Source organism: Nycticebus coucang, chromosome 6 (assembly GCF_027406575.1).
Source record: "Nycticebus coucang isolate mNycCou1 chromosome 6, mNycCou1.pri, whole genome shotgun sequence".
Lineage (NCBI taxonomy): Eukaryota > Metazoa > Chordata > Mammalia > Primates > Lorisidae > Nycticebus > Nycticebus coucang.
In genome coordinates, this window is record NC_069785.1 from 105,821,948 (window position 1) to 105,846,616 (window position 24,669).

At 52.8% G+C, this 24,669-nt stretch overlaps 1 protein-coding gene across 2 annotated transcripts in view; it reads left to right on the top strand.

The window, feature by feature from the left end:
- RASGRF1 (Ras protein specific guanine nucleotide releasing factor 1) overlaps positions 1–24,669 on the top strand; it is a 113,412-nt gene that overhangs the window by 64,234 nt on the left and 24,509 nt on the right. For both annotated transcript variants that reach the window (XM_053594843.1, XM_053594842.1), the window contains exons 11-22: positions 577–640; positions 2,961–3,097; positions 5,305–5,387; positions 9,336–9,584; positions 11,827–12,200; positions 13,586–13,711; positions 15,426–15,596; positions 16,543–16,649; positions 17,123–17,235; positions 18,796–18,856; positions 22,496–22,599; positions 22,983–23,067. In XM_053594843.1, coding sequence (XP_053450818.1) covers positions 577–640; positions 2,961–3,097; positions 5,305–5,387; positions 9,336–9,584; positions 11,827–12,200; positions 13,586–13,711; positions 15,426–15,596; positions 16,543–16,649; positions 17,123–17,235; positions 18,796–18,856; positions 22,496–22,599; positions 22,983–23,067 — 1,674 coding nt within the window. The remainder of the gene's footprint in view (positions 1–576; positions 641–2,960; positions 3,098–5,304; positions 5,388–9,335; positions 9,585–11,826; positions 12,201–13,585; positions 13,712–15,425; positions 15,597–16,542; positions 16,650–17,122; positions 17,236–18,795; positions 18,857–22,495; positions 22,600–22,982; positions 23,068–24,669) is intronic.

A 24,669-nucleotide genomic window follows, 5' to 3' on the forward strand; every position in this document is an offset into this window, starting at 1 on the left:
CCACAGGAAGCTCACTCTCGGAAGGATGGGAAGCATTTTTCCAGATATTTCTATCCAAAATGAGTAACTGACCTCAGGCTGGGACCAAGTCCCTGAGACTCTCTGTGGACCCCACCACTAGCTCTCCAGGGGCCCTCAGGCAAGACGTGTAACTAACTTTCCAGACTTCACTTCTTTATCTACAAAATGAAATAACAATCCTGTGAGTCCATGAAATTGGCCCCTGTTTTCCTGTCAGTAAAATAAAATGGGCCTGGAACAGGGGATTTCAGACCTCTGCAAATTTGGGGCTGCAAAAGGGACCTGCTACATGCACATGTGGCACACACACACATGTGCTTTAGAGCCTCCACACAGGTGAGAAGAGGCCAGGAGGGCCAGCTTCTGGCCTCCCCTCCCACAGCCTGCACTCAGGAGGCCTCTCAAGCAATCCTGTCTCATCCACCAATTGGGCTTCTTGTACAAAGATAAAATCCTTCAGCTTAAAAAGCACAGTACCCACTTGGATGCAGTCCTCCCTCCACCCCGTCCACCCTCTCTGCCTGCCTGATGCACAGGCCCGCTGCTCTCTTGCAGAATGGAGTCATCTCCCTCATTGACTGCACCTTGCTGGAGGACCCAGAAAGCACAGAGGAGGAAGGTGAGTGTGCAGGTGGCAGTGTGCCTGTATGTGCCCACACAGATCCACACATGTGCTGACCCCAAAAGGTTGGTCCCAGGCGTTGATTTTGTCAGGAATAAGAGAGGATACCAGAGCATAGTGATCCTGGAGAGAGCCTGGAGAACATGTCTTTAAGCACTCCAAATTGTATAAAACATCAACACATTGTACCCCACAAATGCATAAATGTATTCACAATCTATGTGTATATGACTTAATAAAAGAAAAAAAATTAAAAAAGAAAAGAGCTCCTTGGAATAGCAGAGGATGACCTTGACCACCTTCCTGGTTCCTTCCTAGCTCCTGGGGCCTGAAGCAGTTCATTCACACCTCCGTGCTACAAGCACAAGGGCTCCTGGGGCTGTGCTCTGTGAGCCGTGGAAGTGCCTGGCCCTCTGTCTGACCTCCAGTGGAAAGAATACGATGGGGGACCAAGGGTCCTGAGTAAGAGAACCATCCTTCTGCAGGGGAGGAGGCAAGACCGTTGGGAGAAGGGGCCTCAGCAAACCAAACAGGGACATGCAGGGAAGGCAGAGGTCAGTGGGATTTCTCTCTCCCGGAAATTGGGGAATTAGGTCAGTGTTTTAGGTGATGGACAGGGTCACTGCTCTCTCTTGATTGAGCCAAAGTTAATCTTGTCTCCTTCACAGACCACAAGCGGAGGCTCAGAGATGTTCTGTGGAGATGCACAACCTTTGAGCTTCTCCAGACTGGGCCTCCTGGGGCACAGCTGTTCTGAATGCCCTCAGCATCATGGCCCTGGAAGCGTGTGGGCATGGGCTTGGGCTCCGGGCCTGCTACACACACACATGGCAGGCACACAGGCATGCTGTCTCTCTCTCTCTCTGTCACACACACACACACACACACACACACACACACACACACTGTCCTGCCCTGCTGCAATGGGCTTTGTACCCCTTCTGTCATCCACTGAGGGCCATGCCAAGTGGGTACCCAAGGGCAGAGTAAAGGTGAGGTGCTCTCACAGACCAGCCTTCTGCAATCTTGGCCACAGTGGGCCCATGGGAGAGCCCAGATTCAGGTGGAATCGTCAGGCCCCAAAGTGCTTTTTCCTCCTGGCCCTAGGAGGAAGGAGCATAGCCACACATTCCTACCTGAAACACACCCACTGAACCCCACTTACCAGACAAGCCAGTGAGATCACAGTGGGCTCCCCTACACCCAGCAAGGAACCAAGTTCTCAAGTGTCGTAAATGGAAGGGGTGAGGTCCTCACTCCTTCCAGGCCTGCACACGTTGTGCTGGAGGATGTCTGGAACTTGGGGGAAGGGCAGCACCCCCAGGCCACATCTCCCTGCAAGCAGCAGAGCAAAGCCAAATATACCCTCCACAGCATCCCACCCCATTCAGCATCCCACCGTCCACAGCATCCCACCCCATTCACCCCATTCAGCATCCCACCCCACCCCATTCATCCCACCCCAATTAATGTTGGTACATTGAAAAGAATCCTTAGCTCGGCACCTGTGGCTCAAGGCAGCTAAGGCGCCAGCCACATACACCTGAGCTGGCAGGTTCAAACCCAGCCTGGGCCCACCAAACAACAACAAGGGCTGCAACCAAAAAATAGCCAGGCATTGCGGCAGGTGCTTATAGTCCCAGCTACTTGGGAGGCAGAGGCAGGAGAATCGCTGAGCCCAGGAGTTGGAGGTTGCTGTGAGCTGTGATGCCACAGCACTCTACTCAGAGTGACAGCTTGAGGCTCTGTCCCCCCCCCAAAAAAAAAAAAGAAAAGAAAAGAATCCCTAAGCTGTGATCTTAGTCCTTCCAAGTAAGCAGGTTTCAGGAGTTCAAGGAACTTTCAGGTTAAGAACACTCAGAATTTATGTTCACTTTGAGGAACTCTAAACTGAACTGAATGTCCCACCCAGTCTGTAAAAGTTTAAGATCCCAAAGCTCCTTTTTTGGCCCTAGTACTCCCTTGGGTTAGCAGAGGCCCTTCTAGCTTCAGAGCGGCCGCTGCCCTTGCGCAGGACTTGTGTTCCCACTGTCGTGGGGAGGACAGAGGGCAGCTCAGTGATTCCTAAAGGTGCTTCTGGCTCTGAGTTCAGAACTGTGCCTACTTAAGCTGTGTCTGCACTTCAGGCTTTAGTTTCTCCATCTGTGAAGTGGGGATGCCCCACTTAGGAAAAAAATGTTCTGAAAGTGGCAGCAAGTGACCTGGTGCTTCACCAATGCAGTTTCCACTGGTGTGCAAGACAGGGACCAATAAAGCATGTTCCAACTCAGAAAGCACCCTCACTCACTCTGCCAACTTCATGTTTTGTGACTGGAAGCCAAAGGATCTGGCCAAGACATAGACCACTTGGATTTCAAAATTGGTGTGGAGCCGAAGGATTCCCCACCCTTCACAGTCATCCTGGTGGCCTCATCCCGGCAAGAGAAGGCAGCATGGACCAGTGACATCAGCCAGGTAAGCAGCATCACCTTCAGGTGGTCCCTTCATGCCTAACCCAGTTAGGGGCCTGGCTGGTGAAGTCAGGGGTGGTTTGGGGACAGCAATAACCATGTGGTTCTACGGGAGAAAACGCAAGAATCCTCCAGGCCCATAGCCCCAACCACAGCTGAGCTTGGCTAGTCCACCCTGCTTGTAGTTCCCTAGGCCACACTCAAAGAGTGGCCTGGGAACCCCTTGCATCTGAATCATCTGGCAAGGCAATCTAAAATCTTCTGATTCATGACTCTGTCCCCCTGCCTTCCCCAAACCCCCAGGCCTACTAGATCCAAATTGCTGGCAGGTGGCCTAAGAATCTGCATTTTGGTACATGCCCCAGGTGAGCACCACTACCCAAGGGTGTGAAATGGCAGAGCAAGGACAATGGCCCTGGAAGCTTGGGCACCTACACCAGAGAGTCAGCAAGGCTCTCTGAGATGAGTCCCAATGTCAACTACACAGAGGCCTCAGCCTTTGTCAAGTCACCCTGCTGGGAGCATTAACGGGATCAGGAAAGCCCAGCCCAGGCTGCAGCCACCCTGCAGGACAGCAACTGAGGACTAGAGGAGGGGAGAAAGGTGGCACTCCCCCAGAGATCAGGGGGCAGCGAACTAGGGTGCTTTGGGGCCTGGGGGGCAGAGTCTCCATAGGACCTGGAGAGCCTCCCCTACTCCATACCCTCTTGCTCTCCTGGGAGGCCAGCCCAGCAGAGGTTGCCTGACCACCCACCCCGCAGTCTCAAAGCATAAGGCAGGGCTGGAAAGCACATGGCATGTGCCTGTTCCATCTGAGTCAAAAACCCAGCATGCCCTGGAGAAAACTTGGGGGCTCTGAGCTTGGCTTTTCATGTCCCCAGAGAGCTGTAGTCATCAAAGGCCCAGGTGCCCGCAGGGTGCCCACCAAGCCTCTGCGCTCCTGGCAGCTGGTCCTGATGCCAGTGAGCAGAGCATCCTCCAGCCACTTCCCCTCAGGAGAATCCGTGGCCACTTTCCCAAGCCCTATGCTGCCTCTGTGATGCTCTGAGCCCATGGTTGAGCCACCTTCGTTTTGGAGGTGCTGGTGGAACCAAAGCTAGAGAGACACCCAGAGTGGTGGGTTGGAATGCAAATGATGGAAACCTCCCTCTGCACCTCCTTGGGGGGCCTGACTTTGGCCCACCACCCACTGTCCCAGCTCTCAACTGCCCCTTCCCGGTGACTTCAACACCTCTCCCCCCTCTGAAGTACACACATCCCCCAAAACAGGAGGTTCTGTGACGTGCCATGAGGCCCTCCCACACCATACAAAGAGAAACTCTCTCATGGCAGAAATGTAAAGAGCCCAGGCAGGATTACAAGGAGGAAATGAGGCAGGCCCTCAAGGGTCTTATTTGGGGGAGGCAGGGGGGAGAGGGGAAGGGTAGGGGAAGGGTTTTTATTCAGAGCAAAATTTGGAGTTTGGATTTTTTCAGAGGCTGATGAAATGTTTGACCATCTGCTCCCCTCCCCAGCACCTGTGGAGTTTTTTGTTTGTTTGTTTGTTTGTTTTTTTATTAAATCATAGCTGTGTACATTAATGCAATCATGGGGCACCATACACTGGTTTTATGTACAATTTGACATTTTCATCACACTAGTTAACATAGCCTTCCTGGCATTTTCTTGGTTATTATGTCAAGACATTTATATTCTATATTTAGTAAGTTTCCCATGTACCCTTATAAGATGCACTGTAGGACCTGTGGAGTTTTGACCTGGAAAGCCTCCATGGCATCAGAGCACTGGCACTGTGGTGGACAGAGGTCAGAGGGCACAGTACAGCAGCCCATGCCATGGGGAGGGAGGCTCTGCTGGGCTGGCCTCCCAGGAGAGTGATCCCAGATCCCTGTGTGTCTGATCTTATCCTTGATGCTGGACCTCAGAGGTCAGTGACAGAGGGGTCAGTGCCAGATGTATCCATTTTGCAAACAGAGAGACTCAGACTTAAGAAGGTCAAGTAAGGCCCCCAGTGTGAACCAGTGGAGACTTGACTTCCAGCTCATGGCCAAAGGATGCTCTGCATTGACCCTGCTCATGCTAGGACAGTGCCCTTGAAGCCTGAGGACCCTATGTCAGAGCAAAATTTGGAGTTTGGGGCAGGGCTCCTGGTGAACCTGGGTCCCAGAGGGGTGAGCAAGGGCCTGATCTGGGCCCTTTCTCTGATTCCAGTGTGTGGATAACATCCGGTGCAATGGCCTCATGATGAATGCGTTTGAAGAAAACTCCAAGGTCACTGTCCCCCAGATGATCAAGTAAGTGCTCTCACTCCCTCCTTGAACAACCACTGGGACTCAAAGATGCTGGATTTTTCATGGGGGGGGGTGATGTTTGCTTGCTTATTTCTTTTGAGATAATGTGTATTGGATGGTTGTTTTGGCTTGGGTTTTTGTTATGCTTTATTTGTTCTGCACATATGAATTGTTTTTGTATTAGACTGTTTTAAATGCAACATTAGTCAGGAGCCTCAGGCAGATGGGGAGGTTCGGTTGAGCCCAGAAGTTCCAGGTCACAGTGAGCTACAATTGTGCCACTGTGCACTCCAGCCTGGGTGACAGAGCAAGATCCTGTCTCAGAAAAAAGCAGTAATAACAGTAGTAATGAAACTTGGGCAGTGCCTGTGGCTCAGTGAGTAGGACACCAGCCCCACATACTGAGGGTGGCGGGTTCAAATTCGGCCCCAGCCAAACTGCAACAAAAAAATAACCGGGTGTTATGGTAGGTACCTGTAGTCCCAGATACTCGGGAGGCTGAGGCAAGAGAATCTCCTAAGTTGCTGTGAGTTGTGATGCCACAGCACTCTACCGAGGGTGACAAAGTGAGACTGTCTAGAAGGAAAAAAAGAAAGAAACTTTATGCACTATTTTTCCAGTAACTATTTTTCTTTTTCTAATTACAAGATGAATACATAGAACCTTTCAAAACCAGAGAAAAACCAACAACATAGGCTTCAGGGCCAATGTATTTTTGATCAATTCCTGGGGAGAAAGGACCTATATCTTGCTAAATGCAGCCCTCCCAGTTCTGGGTAATGCAGCTTCCCTCCCCTGCTCCTGTGATGCTCCTGCAATGATCTATACACCTTACCCCTCTCCCCGCACCCAGCTTTCTACCCCCACCCTGTGGCCCACTGCCTCTCCAGCCTACATCCCAGCCTCTGACTTCTGAGCCTGCCCAGCGCTCACCTGGTGCATGCTAGAACCTAGCTCCCACCCTGGCCATGCTGCTGCTGCACAGAGCAGTCATCTGGGTAACCCCCACCCCTACTTCAAGAGCACTCTGGGCTGCAGGGACAATGTTATTTAATGTTTAAAAGTTAAGCAGACCTCCTCCTTCATTCCCAACCACCACCAATCTAAGGACAAGTCTGATGACCTAGGCACTTGACAAAGCTCCTATGTTCTGGGGACTGGGCTTGGCAGTTCAGGTCCACAGGTCTTTCAGGCTCCTGCTGCACAGCCATACTGCAAAGCAGCCAGAGAGGCTGGATCTGGTAGGGAAGTCTACAGAGTCCCAGCTCTAGTGTGACTACGGACACGTAACTCAGCCTTTCTAAGCTTGGGTCTCTTACTTTGTCTAGTCCATCTTTCTTCCATTTCTCCATTTTAATCTCTTCATCCTTCTCCAAGTTGAGCCCAGGAGTTCCAGGGAAGTTCTAGGGAACTTTCAGGGGTGTTTAGTGTACCACTCACTGGATTTTCTGGGTGTCCGAACGGCTGTTTCCTGCAGCCATTCCTGGCCTTCAATTCAGCAACTGTGTTTTTCATGCCCAGGAAATCTTTCCGATCTCAGATCATTCCCTCTAGCCCCCAGAACATAGGCACTTCATCAAGTGCCTAGGTCATCAGGCATTGTTGCTTCTTGAGATTCCATAGATGCAGTATGTATTTTCCTGCAATAAAACCAGCATTTTTCCAAAATGTGTGTGTCTTGCAGCAAAGCTACCTGGGAAAGAAATATTCCTTCACTCCTTCAGAATGGTCTCTTTTTGAACCTCTGTCTTTGATAGCCCATGTGCTTTTTCCATGTATTTTGCATCTTAAAAACAAATCTCTAGTGCCCTGCTCATTAAAGACACTTGGTAAAGCTCATTTATTCATTTGTCAATATTTCAAAGCCCAGTGATGTGTCCAAAGAAAATCCTTTAAGAAAGACTGTGTGTGACCGGGCATGGTGACTCACGCCTGTAATTCTAGCACTCTGGGAGGCCAAGGTGGGTGGATTGCCCTGAGCTCACAGGTTCAAGACCAGCCTGAACCAGAGAAAGACCTCATCTCTAAAAATAGCCAGGTGTTGTGGAGGGCACCTGTAGTCCCAGCTGCTCCGGAAGCTGAGGCAAGAGAATTGCTTGAGCCCAGGAGTTTGAGGTTGCTGTGAGCTATGATGCCACAGCACTCTACCAAAGATGATAAAGTGAGACTCTGTCTCAAAAAATAATAATAATAGGGCGGTGCCTGTGGCTCAAGGAGTAGGGCGCCGGTCCCATATGCCAGAGGTGGTGGGTTCAAACCCAGCCCAAGCCAAAAACAAACAAACAAAAAATAATAATAAGAAGAAGAAGACAATGTGAAAGAGATGCAGTGTCCATTCTCTCACTTCCTCCGAGCATCATCTGCCCTTCTGGTTGGGACATGCCTATAAAGAGCTAGTGAAGTGACTTCGCAGTTAACTTCCATTCACTGCTTCCTGTGTGCCAGACACAGTTCCAGGCCCCTTGAATCAGTTATTCAATTAAGTCCTTGGAAAAGTCTTATTTCCATTTGACAGAAGAGGAGAGTAAGTACCTTATCCAGGGACGCACAATTGAAACACAGGAGAGGTGATATCTGGCCCCATATATTCTGGTTCTAAGCCTGTGTTCTTCCCAGCACACCACAGATAGTAAACCTGTTCTTGCCATGACAGCCTTTACAGGCTAAGTTCATAGGTTTGTTCAGATATTTTTTTCTCGTGTAAGAGTCCTGTGACAAAACTTGCAATCTTATCCTTTCAGTAATGTAAATTGTAAATGTACATTTACAAATGTAAATGTAAAATGTCTGTTCATTTCTATATTCCTCCAGTCACATCCCACCTGAACACAAAAGATTTAAGGCAGTTACTAAATGCCTATAAAAACAACTAGATAAAAATACAACTGTCAAGTGTGTACGGAATAAGGGCAAACAAAAAACTTTGGAAATAAAATGAAGTGGACACTAGATTTCATGCCAGGACTCTTGGTAGTCAAAACAAAAAGCAAAATAATTACATAGCTTCACAATGTCCAGAAAATGAAAACTGGCTGTTGCTCAAGAAACTCATCACTCAAGAACTATGCTAGACCTGCCTCTCACGGGCAGCTAATAAAACACGAGTCCCGCGGTTTAACCACCAGAGGGCGCTGTATGGAGCAGCAGCCTGCAGGGCAGCAGAGGCTGCTGACTGCCAGCTCACGCACATTGACGCCAAGAAGACCTGTGCCCAGTTAGACAGTCTCAGTGCCTGTGTGCTGGCTGACTGCATTCCACACCTGTCCTTATATCTTGACAGCTGCTGCCAGATCCCATACACCACATTTTGTTTATCGGTTCATCAGCTGCTTCGAGTTTTGGGGTTTCCATTTATACCAAACCTGCTACTAGGAACATCGGTGCACACATTTTGTGTGAACGCAATTCCCGCATATCTTGGGAACTCAGCAGCAACACTTTGTGTTAAGTTTGTAATATTTCCCCAGTATTCCTAGGAGTTTTTTTTGGGGGGGTGGGTTGTTTGTTTGTTTTTGTTTTTGAGACAGAGTCTCACTATGTCGCCCTCAGTAGATTGCCATGGTGTCACAGCTCACAGCAACCTCAAACTCTTGGGCTTAAGCGATTCTGTTGCCTCAGCCTCCCAAGTAGCTAGGACTACAGGCGCCCACCACAATGCCTATGCTTTTTGTTGCTGTAGTTGTCATTGTTGTTTTTAGCAGGCCCGGGCCAGGTTCGAACCTGCCAGCACTCATGTATGTGGCTGATGCCCTAACCACTGAACTACAAGTGCCGAGCCTCCTAGGGTTCTCATGTGAGGTTTTTAGGATTTGAGGAAGGAGAAGTTGCAGCCCATCTTGAATGTCCTTCTTCTCAAGCTTTCCTCGTTGTCCTAATAAGACCACCCTTGGCTGTCGGCATGTGGGCCATCTGGTGGGAAAGACACCTTCGGACCCCCTTCCTGCTCCCCAGGTCCGATGCCTCCCTGTATTGTGATGATGTTGACATCCGCTTCAGCAAAACCATGAACTCCTGCAAAGTGCTGCAGATCCGCTACGCCAGCGTGGGGCGGCTGCTGGAGCGGCTGACCGACCTGCGCTTCCTGAGCATCGACTTCCTCAACACCTTCCTGCACTCCTACCGCGTCTTCACCACTGCCATCGTGGTCCTGGACAAGCTCATCACCATCTACAAGAAACCCATCAGCGCCATCCCCGCCAGGTGGCTGAGCGCCCCTCACCCCCACCCGTGGACCTGCCAGGCCTGGGAGGGAGGCTGAGCTCTGCGAGGACCCCTGGAGGAGCTGGGGGCGCACACTGCTTCACCCACCAGGAGGCAGGGAGGGTTCACCTGCCTGGCACCACTGCTCAGCCTCAGCTTCCTGCATCTGCCCCACCCCTGGGATGGGAGGTTTGGGGAGCACACTTGTTCTCTCTGCCCTGCTATCTTAGCCCCCTCCCAGAAGCCTAGGGTCCCACTCCTCAGCAAAGGACAAGGCTTTCCTACTTGCATCATTTAAGAAAGAAGAAAAAAGAAGGTGAAAGAGAAAGAAAAGGAGAGGGAGAGAGGATTTCCTTGCTTGCTTATGCCACTCATCCTTCCCTAAGGATAAGAGGGACCCCTCTTGGCATACTGGGGTGACACGATATAAGGAGGATAGGCTGCCTGAGCTTGGCTTCTTAACCCTGTCATCTAGCTCAGCTCTGCCACAGAGCCAGCTGCGTGAGGCTCCCAGAAGCCACTGGCTGAGTGGGGACTGGGTCTTATGCGCTGCTCTTGTCCAGTTCTGGGTGACAAGATGATTTTCTCTCTTGTCATCCCCAGTGGGACCTGGTGGATCATAGTGAACCCAGTGTCCCTTCCAGGTAGAATTCTAAGGGCAGGAATTGCCCCCAAATCACAGAGCCAGGCTAGACTGAGGCCAGTCCAAAAGCCAACCAGCCTCAGTGTTCAGAGCTAACAGGACTCTGCTGATCACGTAGCCCTGGCCACCCAGAATCCTAGTTAGACAGAAATGTTTACCTCTGTCTCACCAAATGGTCACCTAGCCAAGGGCAGTAACAAGTGAGGCACAAGGGGAGTCCATATCAAGTCCTTTGCCAGGTTGAGATGCATAAGAAAAGTGGTTCTGAACCCTCATCTAACAGAGGGTATAGTGAAGCACAGAGCAGTGAAGGGCTAGGCCATGGCTACCCAGTGTTAGGTCAAATGCAGGGGTGTCACCCAGGCCTCTGACAGGCCTCACTACTTCATCAGGGACCCACCCAGGAACAGCAGCTAGTGCTTCTTTCTCTTTACTGAGAGGCCATCTCACAGTCCCTAGTGGGGTAAAGCCTGGCCCAGAGCCCTTCCGAGTGCCCTTGGCCCAGCAGTGACAGCACTCCTCCCCCCACACCCTGCTCTGCTGCACCTGGAATCTGCCTCCATTCCCTCCTCCTGCTTCCTCATGGTCCCACAGAAGGCCTCAGGGGGGTAGGGTATGAACTTCAGGAACCTCAGTGATCAGCCTTTCAGTTCCCTCAGTAAGCAAGAGAAACCATCCCATCCAGGATGGAATCACGCCCAAAAAGTCACCGAGATTGTTCCTGGGAACCCAGCAGACCACCCATCCTCTCAAGCAGCAGTGTCCCACAGCAGGACAAGGCAGGTTCAAGTCCAGCTCTCAGCCCTGGGCCTTGACCAAGTCACTTCTGAGCCTCAGTTTCCCACCTGTGGACATGGGGCTAAGTACCTGCCTCCCACAGCCACAGTGAGTGTTGAAAGACAGAGCCTGTCCCATGTGCAGCAGGGAGCAGACACCTTCAATGCAGGAGCTGTGGTTTGCACTGCTGTGGATGGATTGACCCTTTCCAGCCTGGCCCTGTGTGGGGCCCTGCCATGAGGATAGTAGGGGGTTGACCAGGAATGCAAGGAGACCCCACTTTCAGCTCCCATCCCCCCAAGTTTGCACATAAGGCTGCTCAAGCACCCTGACGACATGGAAAGAACCCTGGCTGTAGAATTGGAGGCATCAGATGAATCAGTCCCTGCCTCTGAGCCTCCCAGGTTCCTCCTCCGTAGACCATGCCTGAGGACCACAGAGCACCCAGGCGGCAGCAGGCCCTGTGTGGGACACAGGGAGGTTTCACAACGCCTATTGGGCAGGGGACCCTGATCACCTCAAATCAGGAGCTGCTGCTGCTGCTGACCCAAGGGAGGCAGAGGAAGGAGCATTGGATGGATCGCCCTGCCTGCCACAGAAGCCCCAGGTCCCCTGCCCAAACCATTAGAACAAGACACTTGCCATTACAGACACTTGACCCTGGGCCATTTAATCACACAGTCCCTACAAAGAGATCAGTCCCAGGTCTCAGGGGTCATGAGAAAGAAGGACCCATCACTGTCTCACTGAGCCCCACTGGACACAGGCCGCCAGGCTGGCAGGTCTGTGCCGACACTTCTTTTCACCCCTGCCTCCCCGCAGGTCGCTGGAGCTCCTATTTGCCAGTGGCCAGAACAACAAGCTTCTGTATGGTGAGCCTCCCAAGTCCCCCCGTGCCACACGCAAGTTCTCCTCACCTCCACCACTGTCCATCACCAAGACGTCATCCCCCAGCCGCCGGCGGAAACTGTCCCTGAACATCCCCATCATCACGGGCGGCAAGGCCCTGGACCTGGCCGCCCTCAGCTGCAACTCCAACGGCTATACCAGCATGTACTCAGCCATGTCGCCCTTCAGCAAGGCCACCCTGGACACCAGCAAGCTCTACGTGTCCAGCAGCTTCGCCAACAAGATTCCAGATGAGGGTGACACGACCCCCGAGAAGCCCGAGGACCCCTCAACACTCAGCAAGCAGAGTGAGTGGGTACGCGGGTGGGCAGGCTGTGCCCAGCCTCATAGCCCTGTGCCCAGCCCAGCCCCACGGCTCCTCATGCCCCTGCAGACAGGTGGGGCCCAGGCTGCCCAGGGAAGCTGTCAGAGGTTCCCCGGGCATCACCACACTTTAGGTGGGTGTCAGCAATCCTCACACTTGCCCACGTCTGCAGGGTATGTGTCCTAGCCAGGCCTCCTTTGGGGCTGAGAGAGATTAGGGCCTGGGGTCTAGCTCCTGCCCTCCCAGAGCCACAGTCATAGCCAAGTCCTTGGACCACACACTTCATGGCACAGGGTCCATGTGGGGCTGGGGAGCTCAGGGGCACAGAGGATGGGCGGGAGCACAATCAGCAGCAGCAGAGAAGGCTTCCTGGGGAGATTGTTAGAATTTTCAGCAGGTGGGAGAACATTCTAGACTATGAGAATGGAATGTGAATGACTGAAGAGCCAGGAAGAGCCTTTGTGTTCAGGAAACAGCCTGGAGCCCTGGGAAAGGAGCAGAGGCTAGGTGTGATGCCGGGCAGCCTGGTGCCACCCTGTTCTCAGTTTCTTTCAACCATTCTGGAAGGATTGAGTCTGGTCCTGCCTCAAATCAGATCAGGCCTATCTTAGGCATCGTCAACATTGTCCTGTTAGCACCCACGTGCAGGGGTGCATGAGTGTGTGTGCGCATGTGTTAAAAAAACCTGGGCTGGTCACATGCTCCAGGACTTGAGGAGGAGGACTTTGAAAAAGACTGTGAAGGCTCGGTGTCTGTAGCTCAAGTGGCTAAGGTGCCAGCCGCATATACCGGAGCTGGCAGGTTCAAACCCAGCCTGGGCCTACCAAACAACAATGACAGCTACAGCGGAAAAAAAAAAAAAAAACATATATATATATAGTATGTTGTATATATGTATATTAATTGCCCAAGGCAGGCTATTTTTAAGAGTGACCAGGGACATGGGACAAGTATAAAGCAGGACTTTCCTAGGAAAAGATGCTTCACCAAAATGAAAAAGAGAGACCTTGCTTCTCAAAGGGTGGTGCTTGGACCAGCCATACGGGCAAGTCTAACAAAAGCTTATTAGAAATGCAGACCCTCAGGCTCTGCCTGAGACTTCCGAGTGAGAATTTGCATTCTAACAAGGTCCCCAGGTGTGTCTGTTAAGGTTCGCAAAGTCCCGGTAGAACAAAAACCACCTTGGACCTTCACAGTGCCCATTAGCATATGGAAGGTTGTAATAAATCCTGTGTCAAATCAAGCTATTAAACTTTCTTTCATCCTAATATCCCAAATTTACTGTTTGGCCTCAGTAAATTATAGTACAAAATTTTAATATCAGTGAATCACTGAAAAAAATAAAATTACTTCTTTTTCTTCTCCCAGGCTCAGAAGTCTCCGTGAGAGAAGAGTCAGATATTGATCAAAATCAAAGTGATGATGGTGACACTGAAATGTCACCAACTAAATCTCCAACAACACCAAAATCAGTCAAAAGCAAAAATTCTTCAGGTACAGCTCACCAATTACAAGGTGATCCCCAGGCTGGGAAGGAAGACAGGTCAGGCTGAGTAGAGGTGGGACTTCCTGCCAGACTCCTAAGAGTAATGACTGTTCTGAGATTCATAGGTCTGTGTGGGCTCCAGAGCACCAGCTGAGTGCATCCTGCTCGCAATGCAGTCTCTCCCTGCCTCTGACAAGCCTGTTCACCCCCTGCACAGGCAGTAGGGAGGCCAGTAGTGTCTAGGGATTCAGAAGGTGTTTGCTGAGCCCTGCGCATGTGACTCTGTGCCTGGCCCTTTTGCCATCCTGACTTTGTGGAGAGGCTATTAAGTTTTTGCAATAAAGGGAACAACTCTGGAAAGGGTGACATTGCCCACCCAACATCTCAGACTCGGATCCTGAAGGGTCTCTGGGTCCCATTAAGCATCTCCCCACACATAGGAGAGCTCTGGATACCCAAGGGGAGGGAGCCCCCAGTCCTCACCCCCACACACACCGCCTTCTCCATGGCCTGTCCCCACATGCAACAGGCGCCTGCACCCTGAGGCCCCTACCTATCAGTCACAGGGTCACCTGGCTTTGGAGAGAGAATGCCCAGAGGCGCTGCAACCCTGCCACACACCAAAACTGACATTCTGGGGAGGAAATCTCACAGATAACCCTTGAGTATTCCAAATAAGTTATTTGTGCCTCACAGCATGAGCCCTGTTACTTTGTCCTGAGTACAGATTGCTTTCTGGAGACTTACAAGATGAAACTACTACTAAAGGTTTCTACTCTGATTACTACTATAAAAACTAGTAATAGAAATGATAGTCCATGGCATGTATATAGCTTTTCATCCCGTACAAGGCACTTCCATCTGTGTTATTTCCTCTAATCCCTATATCCACCTGTTTTTTTTTTTCTTTTCTTTTCTTTTTTTTGTAGAGATAGAGTCTCACTTTATCCCCCTCGGTAGAGTGCTGTGGCGTCACAGCTCACAGCAACCTCCAAATCCTGGATTTAGGCAATTCTCTTGCCTCAGCCTCCCGAGTAGCTAGGACTACAGGTGCCCGCCACAACACCTGGCTATTTTTTTATTGCAGTTTGACTGGGGCTGGGTTCGAACCTGCCATCCTCGGTATATGGGGCCGGTGCCCTAGCCACTGAGCCACAAGTGCCGCCCTATGTCCACCTTTTAAAGTAGGGATTATCCCTTTTGTCCAGAAGAGATCACTGAGACCCAGAGAGGTTAAGTATTACCCAAGGTCATACAGCTAGTAAGGCTTTGGGGAGAATTTCACCCGAGGTAGGTGGACTCCACATGCAGTGCTCTCTCCATGTCACCATGCCAACGAGCCTGTCAGTGTAAACTGTGGTTGTCAGACAGTGGACAGGTCTTGTGTTTTTCCTGTAGGCTGAAGGGTGAGAGAACTCAGGACACTACCCCCAATCAGGCTGTGCACAGCTGAAGCTGAGGGCTGAAGGGAGTGGGGCTGCAGAGAAGTGGAGGGGCTGTGGCAGGAGGGTGACCCAGCCAACCCCACCCTGGGACAGCCCTGGGGGAGTCATGGCATGACCCTTCTGGGATGTTAACAGGGGACAGATGCCCCTACTCCAGTACAGCCCTGGAGATGTGGCCTGCCTGCTCTTGAGGCTGTTCTGGACTTGGCCCAGGCTTGCTAACAACCTGGGGGCTGGGACCAGGGACAGCTCAGGGTTGGTGCCCTCCTCTCCATAGAGTTTCCACTCTTTTCCTACAACAACGGAGTTGTCATGACCTCCTGTCGCGAACTGGACAGTAACCGCAGTGCCTTGTCGGCCGCCTCCGCCTTTGCCATAGCGACAGCAGGAGCCAACGAAGGCACCCCAAACAAGGAGAAGTACCGGAGGATGTCCTTAGCCAGTGCAGGTATGCGGTGCCCTGCTTGAAGGGCCCTCCCACAGGCCAGCCCCTCTGTGAAGCATGTGGCAGATGACAACAGCCATGGCGCCAAGGACTTGCCCCACTGCAAGTGTTGAAGATATGCTGCTGATGGCATGGGTGGGCTCTGCTAACAGTATCCAGCCTTCTGGGGCTCCGCTTCACCTAATTACTCCCACTCACCAGACATCAAGCTTCCCACATCACCTCACTGTGGAGGTGCTGGGTCACGACCCCACTTCTCTGCACTGGCTGGGGCTCTGCACACTCCCCAGCCTGCAGCCAGTGCCACCAGGAGTCTGGACCACAGCCTGCTCTGCACCTGCCTGGGGGATAAAGCCTGGCCTGCTCCACCTGGCTGGCCCTGGGGGGTGGTGGGAGGACATCTCTAGCCAATCTGGCACACCCTGCCTACTTCCAATAGATTGCTGTCCACTGCACCCCAAACATTCTTCCTGTGAGCCTTGGGGCCTGCCGCCTGAAGGCCCCTTCCTTCCCACCTGTCACCCTTTGCTAGTTGGCCAACTTCTACTCAGAGTAAAGCCTGGGGGAGCTTCTGCTGCTGTCTCCCACTTCCACAACCTCAGTCCTGCAGCAGGGGCCATGTAGGGGGGTCCAGAGACCCCTGGTCTCTGCAGAAGGCCAGCAGACCTGTGGCCCTGTCTGGAGAGGCTGCCTGAGTCTCCTGACAGCCCTTGAAAAATGGCAGAGGCTGGACCTGTGTGCACTGTGTCCACTGAGAAGTGTGGCATCAGTCTTATGGGTCAAAACTGGTTATTAAGTATTGTGTTGTCCCCCTGCCCATGGTGCTCCCGCCCAGCAGCTGTGAGGACCAGCCCCACCTTAGCCAGGTCTGAAAGTCCAGTCCGGACTAGAATCTAGCTGTTTCTGGCTCCCATATTTCCTGTCTCCCCTCTTCCATGCATACCACCAGGATTTCCCCCTGACCAGAGGAACGGAGACAAGGAGTTTGTGATCCGTAGAGCAGCTACCAATCGTGTCCTGAACGTGCTCCGCCACTGGGTCTCCAAGCACTCTCAGGTGGGTGGCCATCCTCCCAGGTAGGAACCCTTGGGCACGGACCCCCATGAAGCAGACTCAGGCTGAGTGAGCTGATGTCCAGCAGCAGAGCAGCAGGAGGGAGCGTGTCCAATCCACCACCCCAATATTCCCAGAAGGACCTGCTCAGGGGCCCTGGGAGGAATCAAGGTCCTTGAGGGGACCACTCTCTCTTCACCCCATCTGCAGCAGGGGTATGGGTGGGTTTGTGTGTCCCCAGCCTGGGTGCGACTAGCTGAGCGATGGTCCTGGGTCTTGCCGCAGTGCTGTTACGTAAGACTCTGTGGTTCCTGAGAGTGTCTTGTGCTCGGCCATGCAGCCAGCAAAAATAAAGCGAGGCAAGGCAGCCTGCTTGGGCAGAAGTAGAAACTGCTGCTCCCCCTCTGCCCGGGCCCAGACCACTGCAGGGCAGCTAGAAAACAGTAGCCAGAACCGCCCCTCACATCTTCCCACAGGACTTTGAGACCAACAAGGAGCTCAAATGCAAGGCAGTCAGCTTCCTGGAGGAGGTTGTGCACGACCCGGAGCTCCTGACCCAGGAACGGAAGGCAGCAGCCAACATCATCAGGTTGGGCAGCACTGCCCACTCGGGAAAGCGCATGGCCTGGCCAGAGGCCAGGCAGGCAGAGAGAGCCCTTCCCGGGTAGAGCACAGCCCAGAGCAGGGTGCACTGGGCTAGAGGGGAGCCCGGAGCCCCCTGGACAGCCAGGCTCAGGTGTGGGGGGTCCATTTAGCCTTCCCTCCATGCTCCACGCCAACAGACCTTGATTTCTCTGAGGCAAGAGCTCAGCCCTACTTCCCAGTGCCCACAGTTGCTGACAACTCATGCAGTGGGCACTGGCCACGTGTGCCTACTTAAATCTTAGCTGAGCAAAATGTAAGATTCAGTGACTTGGTCATATGAGCCTTACGTGGTTCGAGCTCCGTATTAGACAGCACAGAAGGACAGTCCCACCGTGATAGGAGTGCTACTGAACAGCACTGCAGGACCCCGCCTGTAGGTGTCAGGGAGTGTCACTGATTTAACTGAATCCAAGTCAGTTAAATCTCTTGTCTCTGAACCGCTGCTCCTTCCATCAGTGCTGGCAACCCATGTCTGAGCTGGCTTGCCCAGTGACTCACAATAGGACCTCAGCAAGTCCCTTCTCCTTTGTAAAATGGGTGAACAACACCCACTTTGAGGGCGGGGATTGTTCACTGGGTGGCAGGCACAGGTCACTGTCTGCCCACAGCTCCCATCCATGGCCTGTCCTCTCCCAGCCCAGGGAAGGCGAGAAGCACTCTGCTCCTCACTTGTCACCCAGCCCCACCACGGACCCCCACCACCCTGCTCAGCTCTTGCTGCCTGTGGCAGAATCTCCCCAGCCAGGCCCATCCCCAGCTCAGGGCCCAAGACTCTGTCAGGCCTCCCTTACCCCAAACACACGACCACCCATGCACACTCTGCCCTGTGCTGGGCCCTGGCCCTATAAATGCAGACAGCCACTGGGAGCTTGTCTGGGCATTGCCCCTGGTGCAGTGGGAAGAGGAGGGTCTACTCAGAGGTGCAGATCTTGTCTGAGCAGCCATTTCCTCAGCTGTGTGCACAATGACATCCAGCTGGAAAGCTGCTCCCTGCAGCGTAGGCAGCCCCAGGGGCCCCAGGGCACACACAGCAAGTGGGGGCATGTTGGCCTGACACTTAGGGTCCACCCTTATCTCCCACTACAGCCCAGCACCCTCTCTTCTGCCACCCCTCAACTGCCACAGCTCCTGCAGGTAAAGGCTGGGCTGAGGGGTGGCCTGTCAGGAAGCCCCAGCTCCCTATGAGCAGCTGTCCTCTCATGCAGCCTCTTATTCCACTACATGAAGGAGCGCCTGCCACAGGCTGCCAGCTGGCACCAAGGCTGCAGGAAGAACCCCACCTGCCCTGTCAGGGGACAACGACAAACCATTCCCACAAGCCAGATGGAGGGATCTGACCCAGCCAAGAAGGGCAGGACCACTGGAAGAACCTGTGAAGGGTCTCTTGGCAAAGGGAATGAGCAGGGACACAGAGGCATGAGAGTGCCGAGGTCATGGGGACCAGTCAGCCAGGAAGGAGACTGCCTAGGGGTGAGGTGGGGATCACCTGCCTTATTGTCCCTAGGACTCTGACGCAGGAGGACCCAGGCGACAACCAGATCACGCTGGAGGAGATTACTCAGATGGTGAGTGGAGCCTCCACCCCAAGGCCCCTGACCTAGCAGTCACCACCTATCTGTGACAAAGTAGCACCAACGGGTTAGCTTAAAGTGACAGAATTTATTCTCACAGTTCTGGAGGTCTAAATCTGATATTAAGGTATTAATGCTCCCTCCGGGCAATGCTCCCTCTAAAGCAGTGGTTCTCAACCCTTTAATACAGTTCCTGTGGGTCGCGACAGGTTGAGAACTGCTGCTCTAAAGGCTCTAGGCAAGACCCTCCTCAGGGTCTTCCAGCTCTGGTGGTCCCAGGCACTCGGAGTAGCTGCCTCACTCTCGTCTCTGCCTCCTTTGTCTCTTGGCTGTCTCCTCCCTGCATGCCTCTACGTCATCCTCCCTCTGTGCATGTCTGTCCCTGTGTCCAAATTTCCCTTTCTTCTCAGGATGCCAGTCATTTTGGATTACGGCCCCCCTGGTGACCCCATATTGAATCTGTCTACAAAGTCCCTATTCCCAAATGCAGTTGTCTCCTGGTATCATGGAGAACTGACTCCAGGATGTCCCTGAGATACCAAAATCCACAGGTGCTCAAGTCCCTGATAAAAATGGCTGTAGTGTTTAGCTATAACCTGTGTATATCCTCAGTGCCCTTATGTCACCCAGGTTACTTGTAACCCTAATGAAATGCCTGTGTAGCACGACACTTGCATGGACTCAAGGCTGAGCATGGCAAATTCAAGCTTTGCATTTTAAATCTTTGTGGAATTTTGTTTTCTCAAATGTTTTCAATCCTCAGCTGGTTAAAACCATGGATATGGTGTCCGTGGATACGGAGGGCTGGCTGCAAGGCCACACTCACACGTACCAGGGACTCCAACATCTCCAACATGTCTCTCCTGGGGGAGACATCAGACACCCTGTTTCAGGCCATCCCTGTTCTTTACCCTTTGGCCCATCGTTACCCTTGTCCCTTCACACTCTCTCTTTCCATCGCCAGGAGGAAGGAAGGACCATAGTGGACAGGGGCCTGTGTTCCAGCACCCAGCACTGAAAGGCTGGAGATACTCTCCCCCTAGTGCTGAAACTTTGTGACACCATCCCACTTACAGATGGGGCAGCTGAGGCATTGGGGCTTAAGCAGGCCCTTTAGGGTTGTGGTGAGTGGCAGTGGTGAGAGCTATGTTCACACTCATGTCTGGCTGTCTCCAGAACAAGAATTCACTCCACATTCTGTCTGTCAAACTGCCTCACCCAAGGAGTCAGCATGAATCCCCACCTGCCCAGAAATGCCAGCACCCCAGGGAGCAAAGGCACACGAGTTCATGGTGGCATTCCATGCAGAGTGCAGGAACAATGATGATCTTGGATACTTGGGTGGCCTGGCTCGGCCAGATCGTTTCCCATATTGACCCCATATTGAATCTGTCTACAAAGTCCTTATTCCCAAATGCAGTTGGTTGGTGCTGTGCACCCCAGAAAGCCATTGTGAGGTGCCCACTGTCAAGGATGCTCATGACAACGGACTCACTGTTACCACCCTGGAGGTGGCAATTGTGCCCTATGGCTCACCCCATGCTGGCTGAGGGACCTTTGATCTGTTAAAAGTAGCCAGCTGGAAGACTTGGGACTCTGGATTCTGGGCCCCTGCCTCCTCCGCCTCGCTGCCCCAACTCCTGGAGATGATGAGGCACTTTGGAGCAGCAGGCACCACAGGCCACACTCCCACCCTGGAGAGCAGCACTGCGGGATCCTGCACATGCCCTTGGTGGGAGGTCTGTGGTGCCCAGCCCCACCGCCTCCAGATGACCCTCTGGGGCCAGAATGTTGGGCAGCCCCTGAGAGGGAAGGATCCTTTTGGCACTCCCCTGAAGCGAGTCAACATGCTGCTCTCCTGCCTATAGGAGCCTGGAATGTTTGCCCCCTGGCAGCCCCAGAGCCTCTTGTCCTTTCTTGAACAGCCTGAGGCTTTTCTAGAACAAAGGGCCACTGAGCTGCCTCTGGCCCCTCTTGTCCCCAGAGCCCTTGTGGGGCAGATACAGTTCAGGGAGGGCCACGGCCTCACTAGAGAACAGACAGGCTTCTTGCTGGGAGGAAGTAGTTGGTTCTGGCCCAGTCCCCAGAGTCACGCTCTTCCTAGGCTGCACTGAATGGAAGCAGGGGAGCCAGCGGCTGCTCCTGCCCAGCATGCCTCTGGCCTGGGCACTGCTGCAGGCCTCTGGGCCACAGGCCATATCCCACCCAGGTCCCTGCACCCTTGACTCTGACAGTAAGCCATCCTGGGCCCAGCCCAGGAGTGCCAGGCAGTACCCTCAGGAGAGCAGATGAGGCTGGGGGCCTCCTCCTCATGAGCTTACAGGACAAAGCCTCTACTCCAGGGTCCTTGCCTTGCAGCCCGGCATCTCAATAGACCTGCTGTTCACCTCCCCACACCCCTGAAGGCCTAGTGTCCCCTCTCCATGCCCACATCTGCACACGCTGTTCCCTGCCCCATGTGGCTCTGCCAGGAAAACCTTTGCCACACAGACAGAAGTCCATGTCCATGCCATCCCTGCTCTACTCACATGACTGGGAGTCCTATAGCCTGGAGCTCTGTGAGGTCAGAGACTATTTCTGACCTTTGTATTTCCAGTGTCTAGCAAGAGCCTGGCAGTGCAGACCTTAGTGCACATTTGCACAGAATATGATGGAAGGAGATGCTTGGCCTAGCAGGGTGGCCTGTTTCCCTATGACTAGTGCAGACGGGCTGCTTGTGGGTGCTCAGTCTGCTTGGGCTTCTGGGCAGGCTGGAGTGAACACAAGAAAGCAGAAGTTACAGGGCCATGAGGCTCACCTCTTGAGCCTGTGCTGCCCAGCAGGCTGGCCACTCTCCTCTATAGCCTCAAGGTGGGGAAGGGGCAGGACTCTTGTTTCTGACTCATCTCCCCAGTGGACACAGGCTCCTCCCAAGGCCAGCAAACTTGTAACTCTCCCTTCCTTGCCTTACCTCCCTCCGGTGCCTCCCCTGACCCAGCAGACCTTCTGCCCAAGCGTGCTAGCCTTCCACAGCCACCTCTCATCTAACACCTGCCATGGAAACTCTGTCCCCAGCTGGTGTTTCCCTGAGGATGTCCTCTGTTCAAAGGGCCTAGGTATCTAGCAAGGTGGTGTCTATGGGCAAGCCCTGGGGGCCAGGGACATAGTAACCCAAGATTGAGGCTAGGCAGCTATCATCTGGGCACAGGACAGGAGCACTGCTCCAAGAGCTGGTCACACGTGCAGTTCACCCCTCCTAATGACTTTCAAGAGGAAATTGTAATTAGCCAAGCTGTTGGCCCACATGGACCCTGAAGGGAAAGACCAGGTATAGCCTGGGATAAGGCCACCAGACCCAGCCCTAGTCAGCCCAGTTGGGCTGAGTGGTTTGGACCAGTCATTGACCTCTAGAAGCCTCCATCATCCCATGCCATGCCAGGTTCACAGCAGCTCCAGACTATCCTCCTGGTTCACACACAACGGGGTGCATTAAGGGCCCAACTTCCTCTGTCCCCTTCCCTCTATTTCCCCTTGTCACACCCAGCCTACCCCATTCACCCACCCCTGATTCCAGGCGGAGATTTCTTCAGCAAAGTTGCCAAAAAGTTAGGCGATGACCTTCTCAGGCCTGACTTGAGAATTTGCTCCCCATAGGCTGAAGGTATGAAGGCCGAGCCCTTTGAGAACCACTCAGCCCTGGAGATCGCAGAGCAGCTGACCTTGCTAGACCACCTCGTCTTCAAGAAGATTCCTTACGAGTAAGTGGGCATAGCTCCCAGATCCTCCTCCCTCTACTCCTGCAGGCACCAACCTTGGCAGCATCCCAGAAGCACATCCAGTGGCTTCTAGAGCCACAGGGATTCTCCACAGCTGGAAGCAAATATGCACGGTCAGCACAGATGAGGGAGAAGCCCTGTTCCCATTCCTGCCCCCAAGTTCTCTCCTTACCTCCCAGGTACTCATGCACGTGCATACACACACACACACACGTGCACGCACATGCTTGCATGCACGTACACAAACACACATTCATGCACATGTGTTGGCATTTTGGAAACACGCCGCCCCCTCCTGGTGTAGTAACTGTCATTATCCCCAACCTACACCTCAGCTGCCCTGAGATTCCCCTTACTTCCCACAGGGAGTTCTTCGGACAAGGCTGGATGAAACTGGAAAAGAATGAAAGGACCCCTTATATCATGAAAACCACTAAGCACTTCAATGATGTGAGTATGGGGCAGGCAGCACTCTGCTCCCGTGGGTTTTCCTTTGGCAGGTCTGTGGAGAGGCTGGGTAGATAGCAGGCCACGTACCAGGCTGGAATCAGACCCCTGGGTCCTTGCTGGCCCCGCCACCCCAGCCATGTGACCTTGTGCTAGAGGTATCATCTCAGTCCCAGTTTCTTCTGTTAAATGAGGCTGACCACTGAACAGTCATGTGAGGCTAGACTGGGACAGGCGGTCCAGCATTGGCTCCCTTGAGTCAAGACCTCCCAAGAAGTCACTCCTTGAGGCAGGTTTCCTGGTGAGTCTGTAGCAAAGTGAACATGACTGGGAGAAAAGGAGTGAAGACCTCCTGGCTGTGCCTGTGGTTTGTGACCTCATCTAGGAGTTAGAAACAAGCAACATTTGGCAGCACAACAGAAGGCAGGTTGCCTCCAATATGTACATGACCCAGAGCCCTCTGAACCTCCTGAAATTTTGTCTAACAGTTTTAACTACTCTGGAAATTACATTCTAACTCTCGCCCCCTCCTGCCTTTCACTGCGGATAAGAGGGTAAGACAGCCTCACAGGATAACATTAAAGAGACAAGACACACAGCGTTGCATGAGACCAAGTCTGGGCATAAGCCAGAGGCCCCTGAGTGTCCCTGGCTAGTATCAGGATGGCTCAGTATCCAGCCCCTCCAACTCCCTCCTTGAGACTCCTCAGCCTTTGCTTTCCTGGGAAATCACTGTTTTGATGAGGCCAAAACTAGACCAGTGACAGGGCCCAGTGTGTGTAGCACAAAGGGCCCAGACTCACTCCTAGGGCACCAAGTTCAGACAGGTGCATTGCACACCCTGGATCCCTGGATTCCTCATCAGGAAACATGGGAGCAGCAGAAAACTGGGGACCAGGTAGGTCCCAGGATCTTCCTGACACATGATTCACATCCACAGGGAACATTTGCAAAGTTCTTTAATCAAAGTGGTAACTATCCCCCCTAACTGGATACCTACTTCATGCCTACCACTGTGCCTTATATCCATAATAATCTCATTTAAAGCTTAGACTGGGCCAGGTGAGGTGGCTCACGCCTGTAATTCTAGCACTCTGGGAGGCCAAGTCAGGTGGACCGCTTGAGCTCAGGAGTTCGAGACCAGCCTGAGCAAAGCGAGACCCCATCTCTTCTAAAAATAGAAAAACTAGCCGAGTGATGTAGTGAGTATCTGTTAGTCTCAGCTACTGGGGAGGCTGAGACAATAGGACCAGGAGACTGAGATTGCTGTGAGCTATGGTGATGCCACGGCACTCTACTCAGGGCGACAGAATAAGACTCTGTCTCAAAAAATAAAATAAATAAAAATAAATAAAGCTCAGGCCAATGAAAAGATGGGAGCTGTTATCATATTTTAGGTCAAAAGAAATCAAGGGTCTGAGCACAGTATAATTCTATAATCATGCCTATGACCCTGAAACCCTGAGAGGCCGAGATGGGTGGATCGCTTGCGCTCAGGAGTTCGAGACCAGCCTGAGCAAGAGCGAGACCCTGTCCCTACTAAAAAAAAAAAAAAAAAAAAAAAAACTAGCCAGGCGTTGTGGTGGGAGCCTGCAGTCCAGCTAC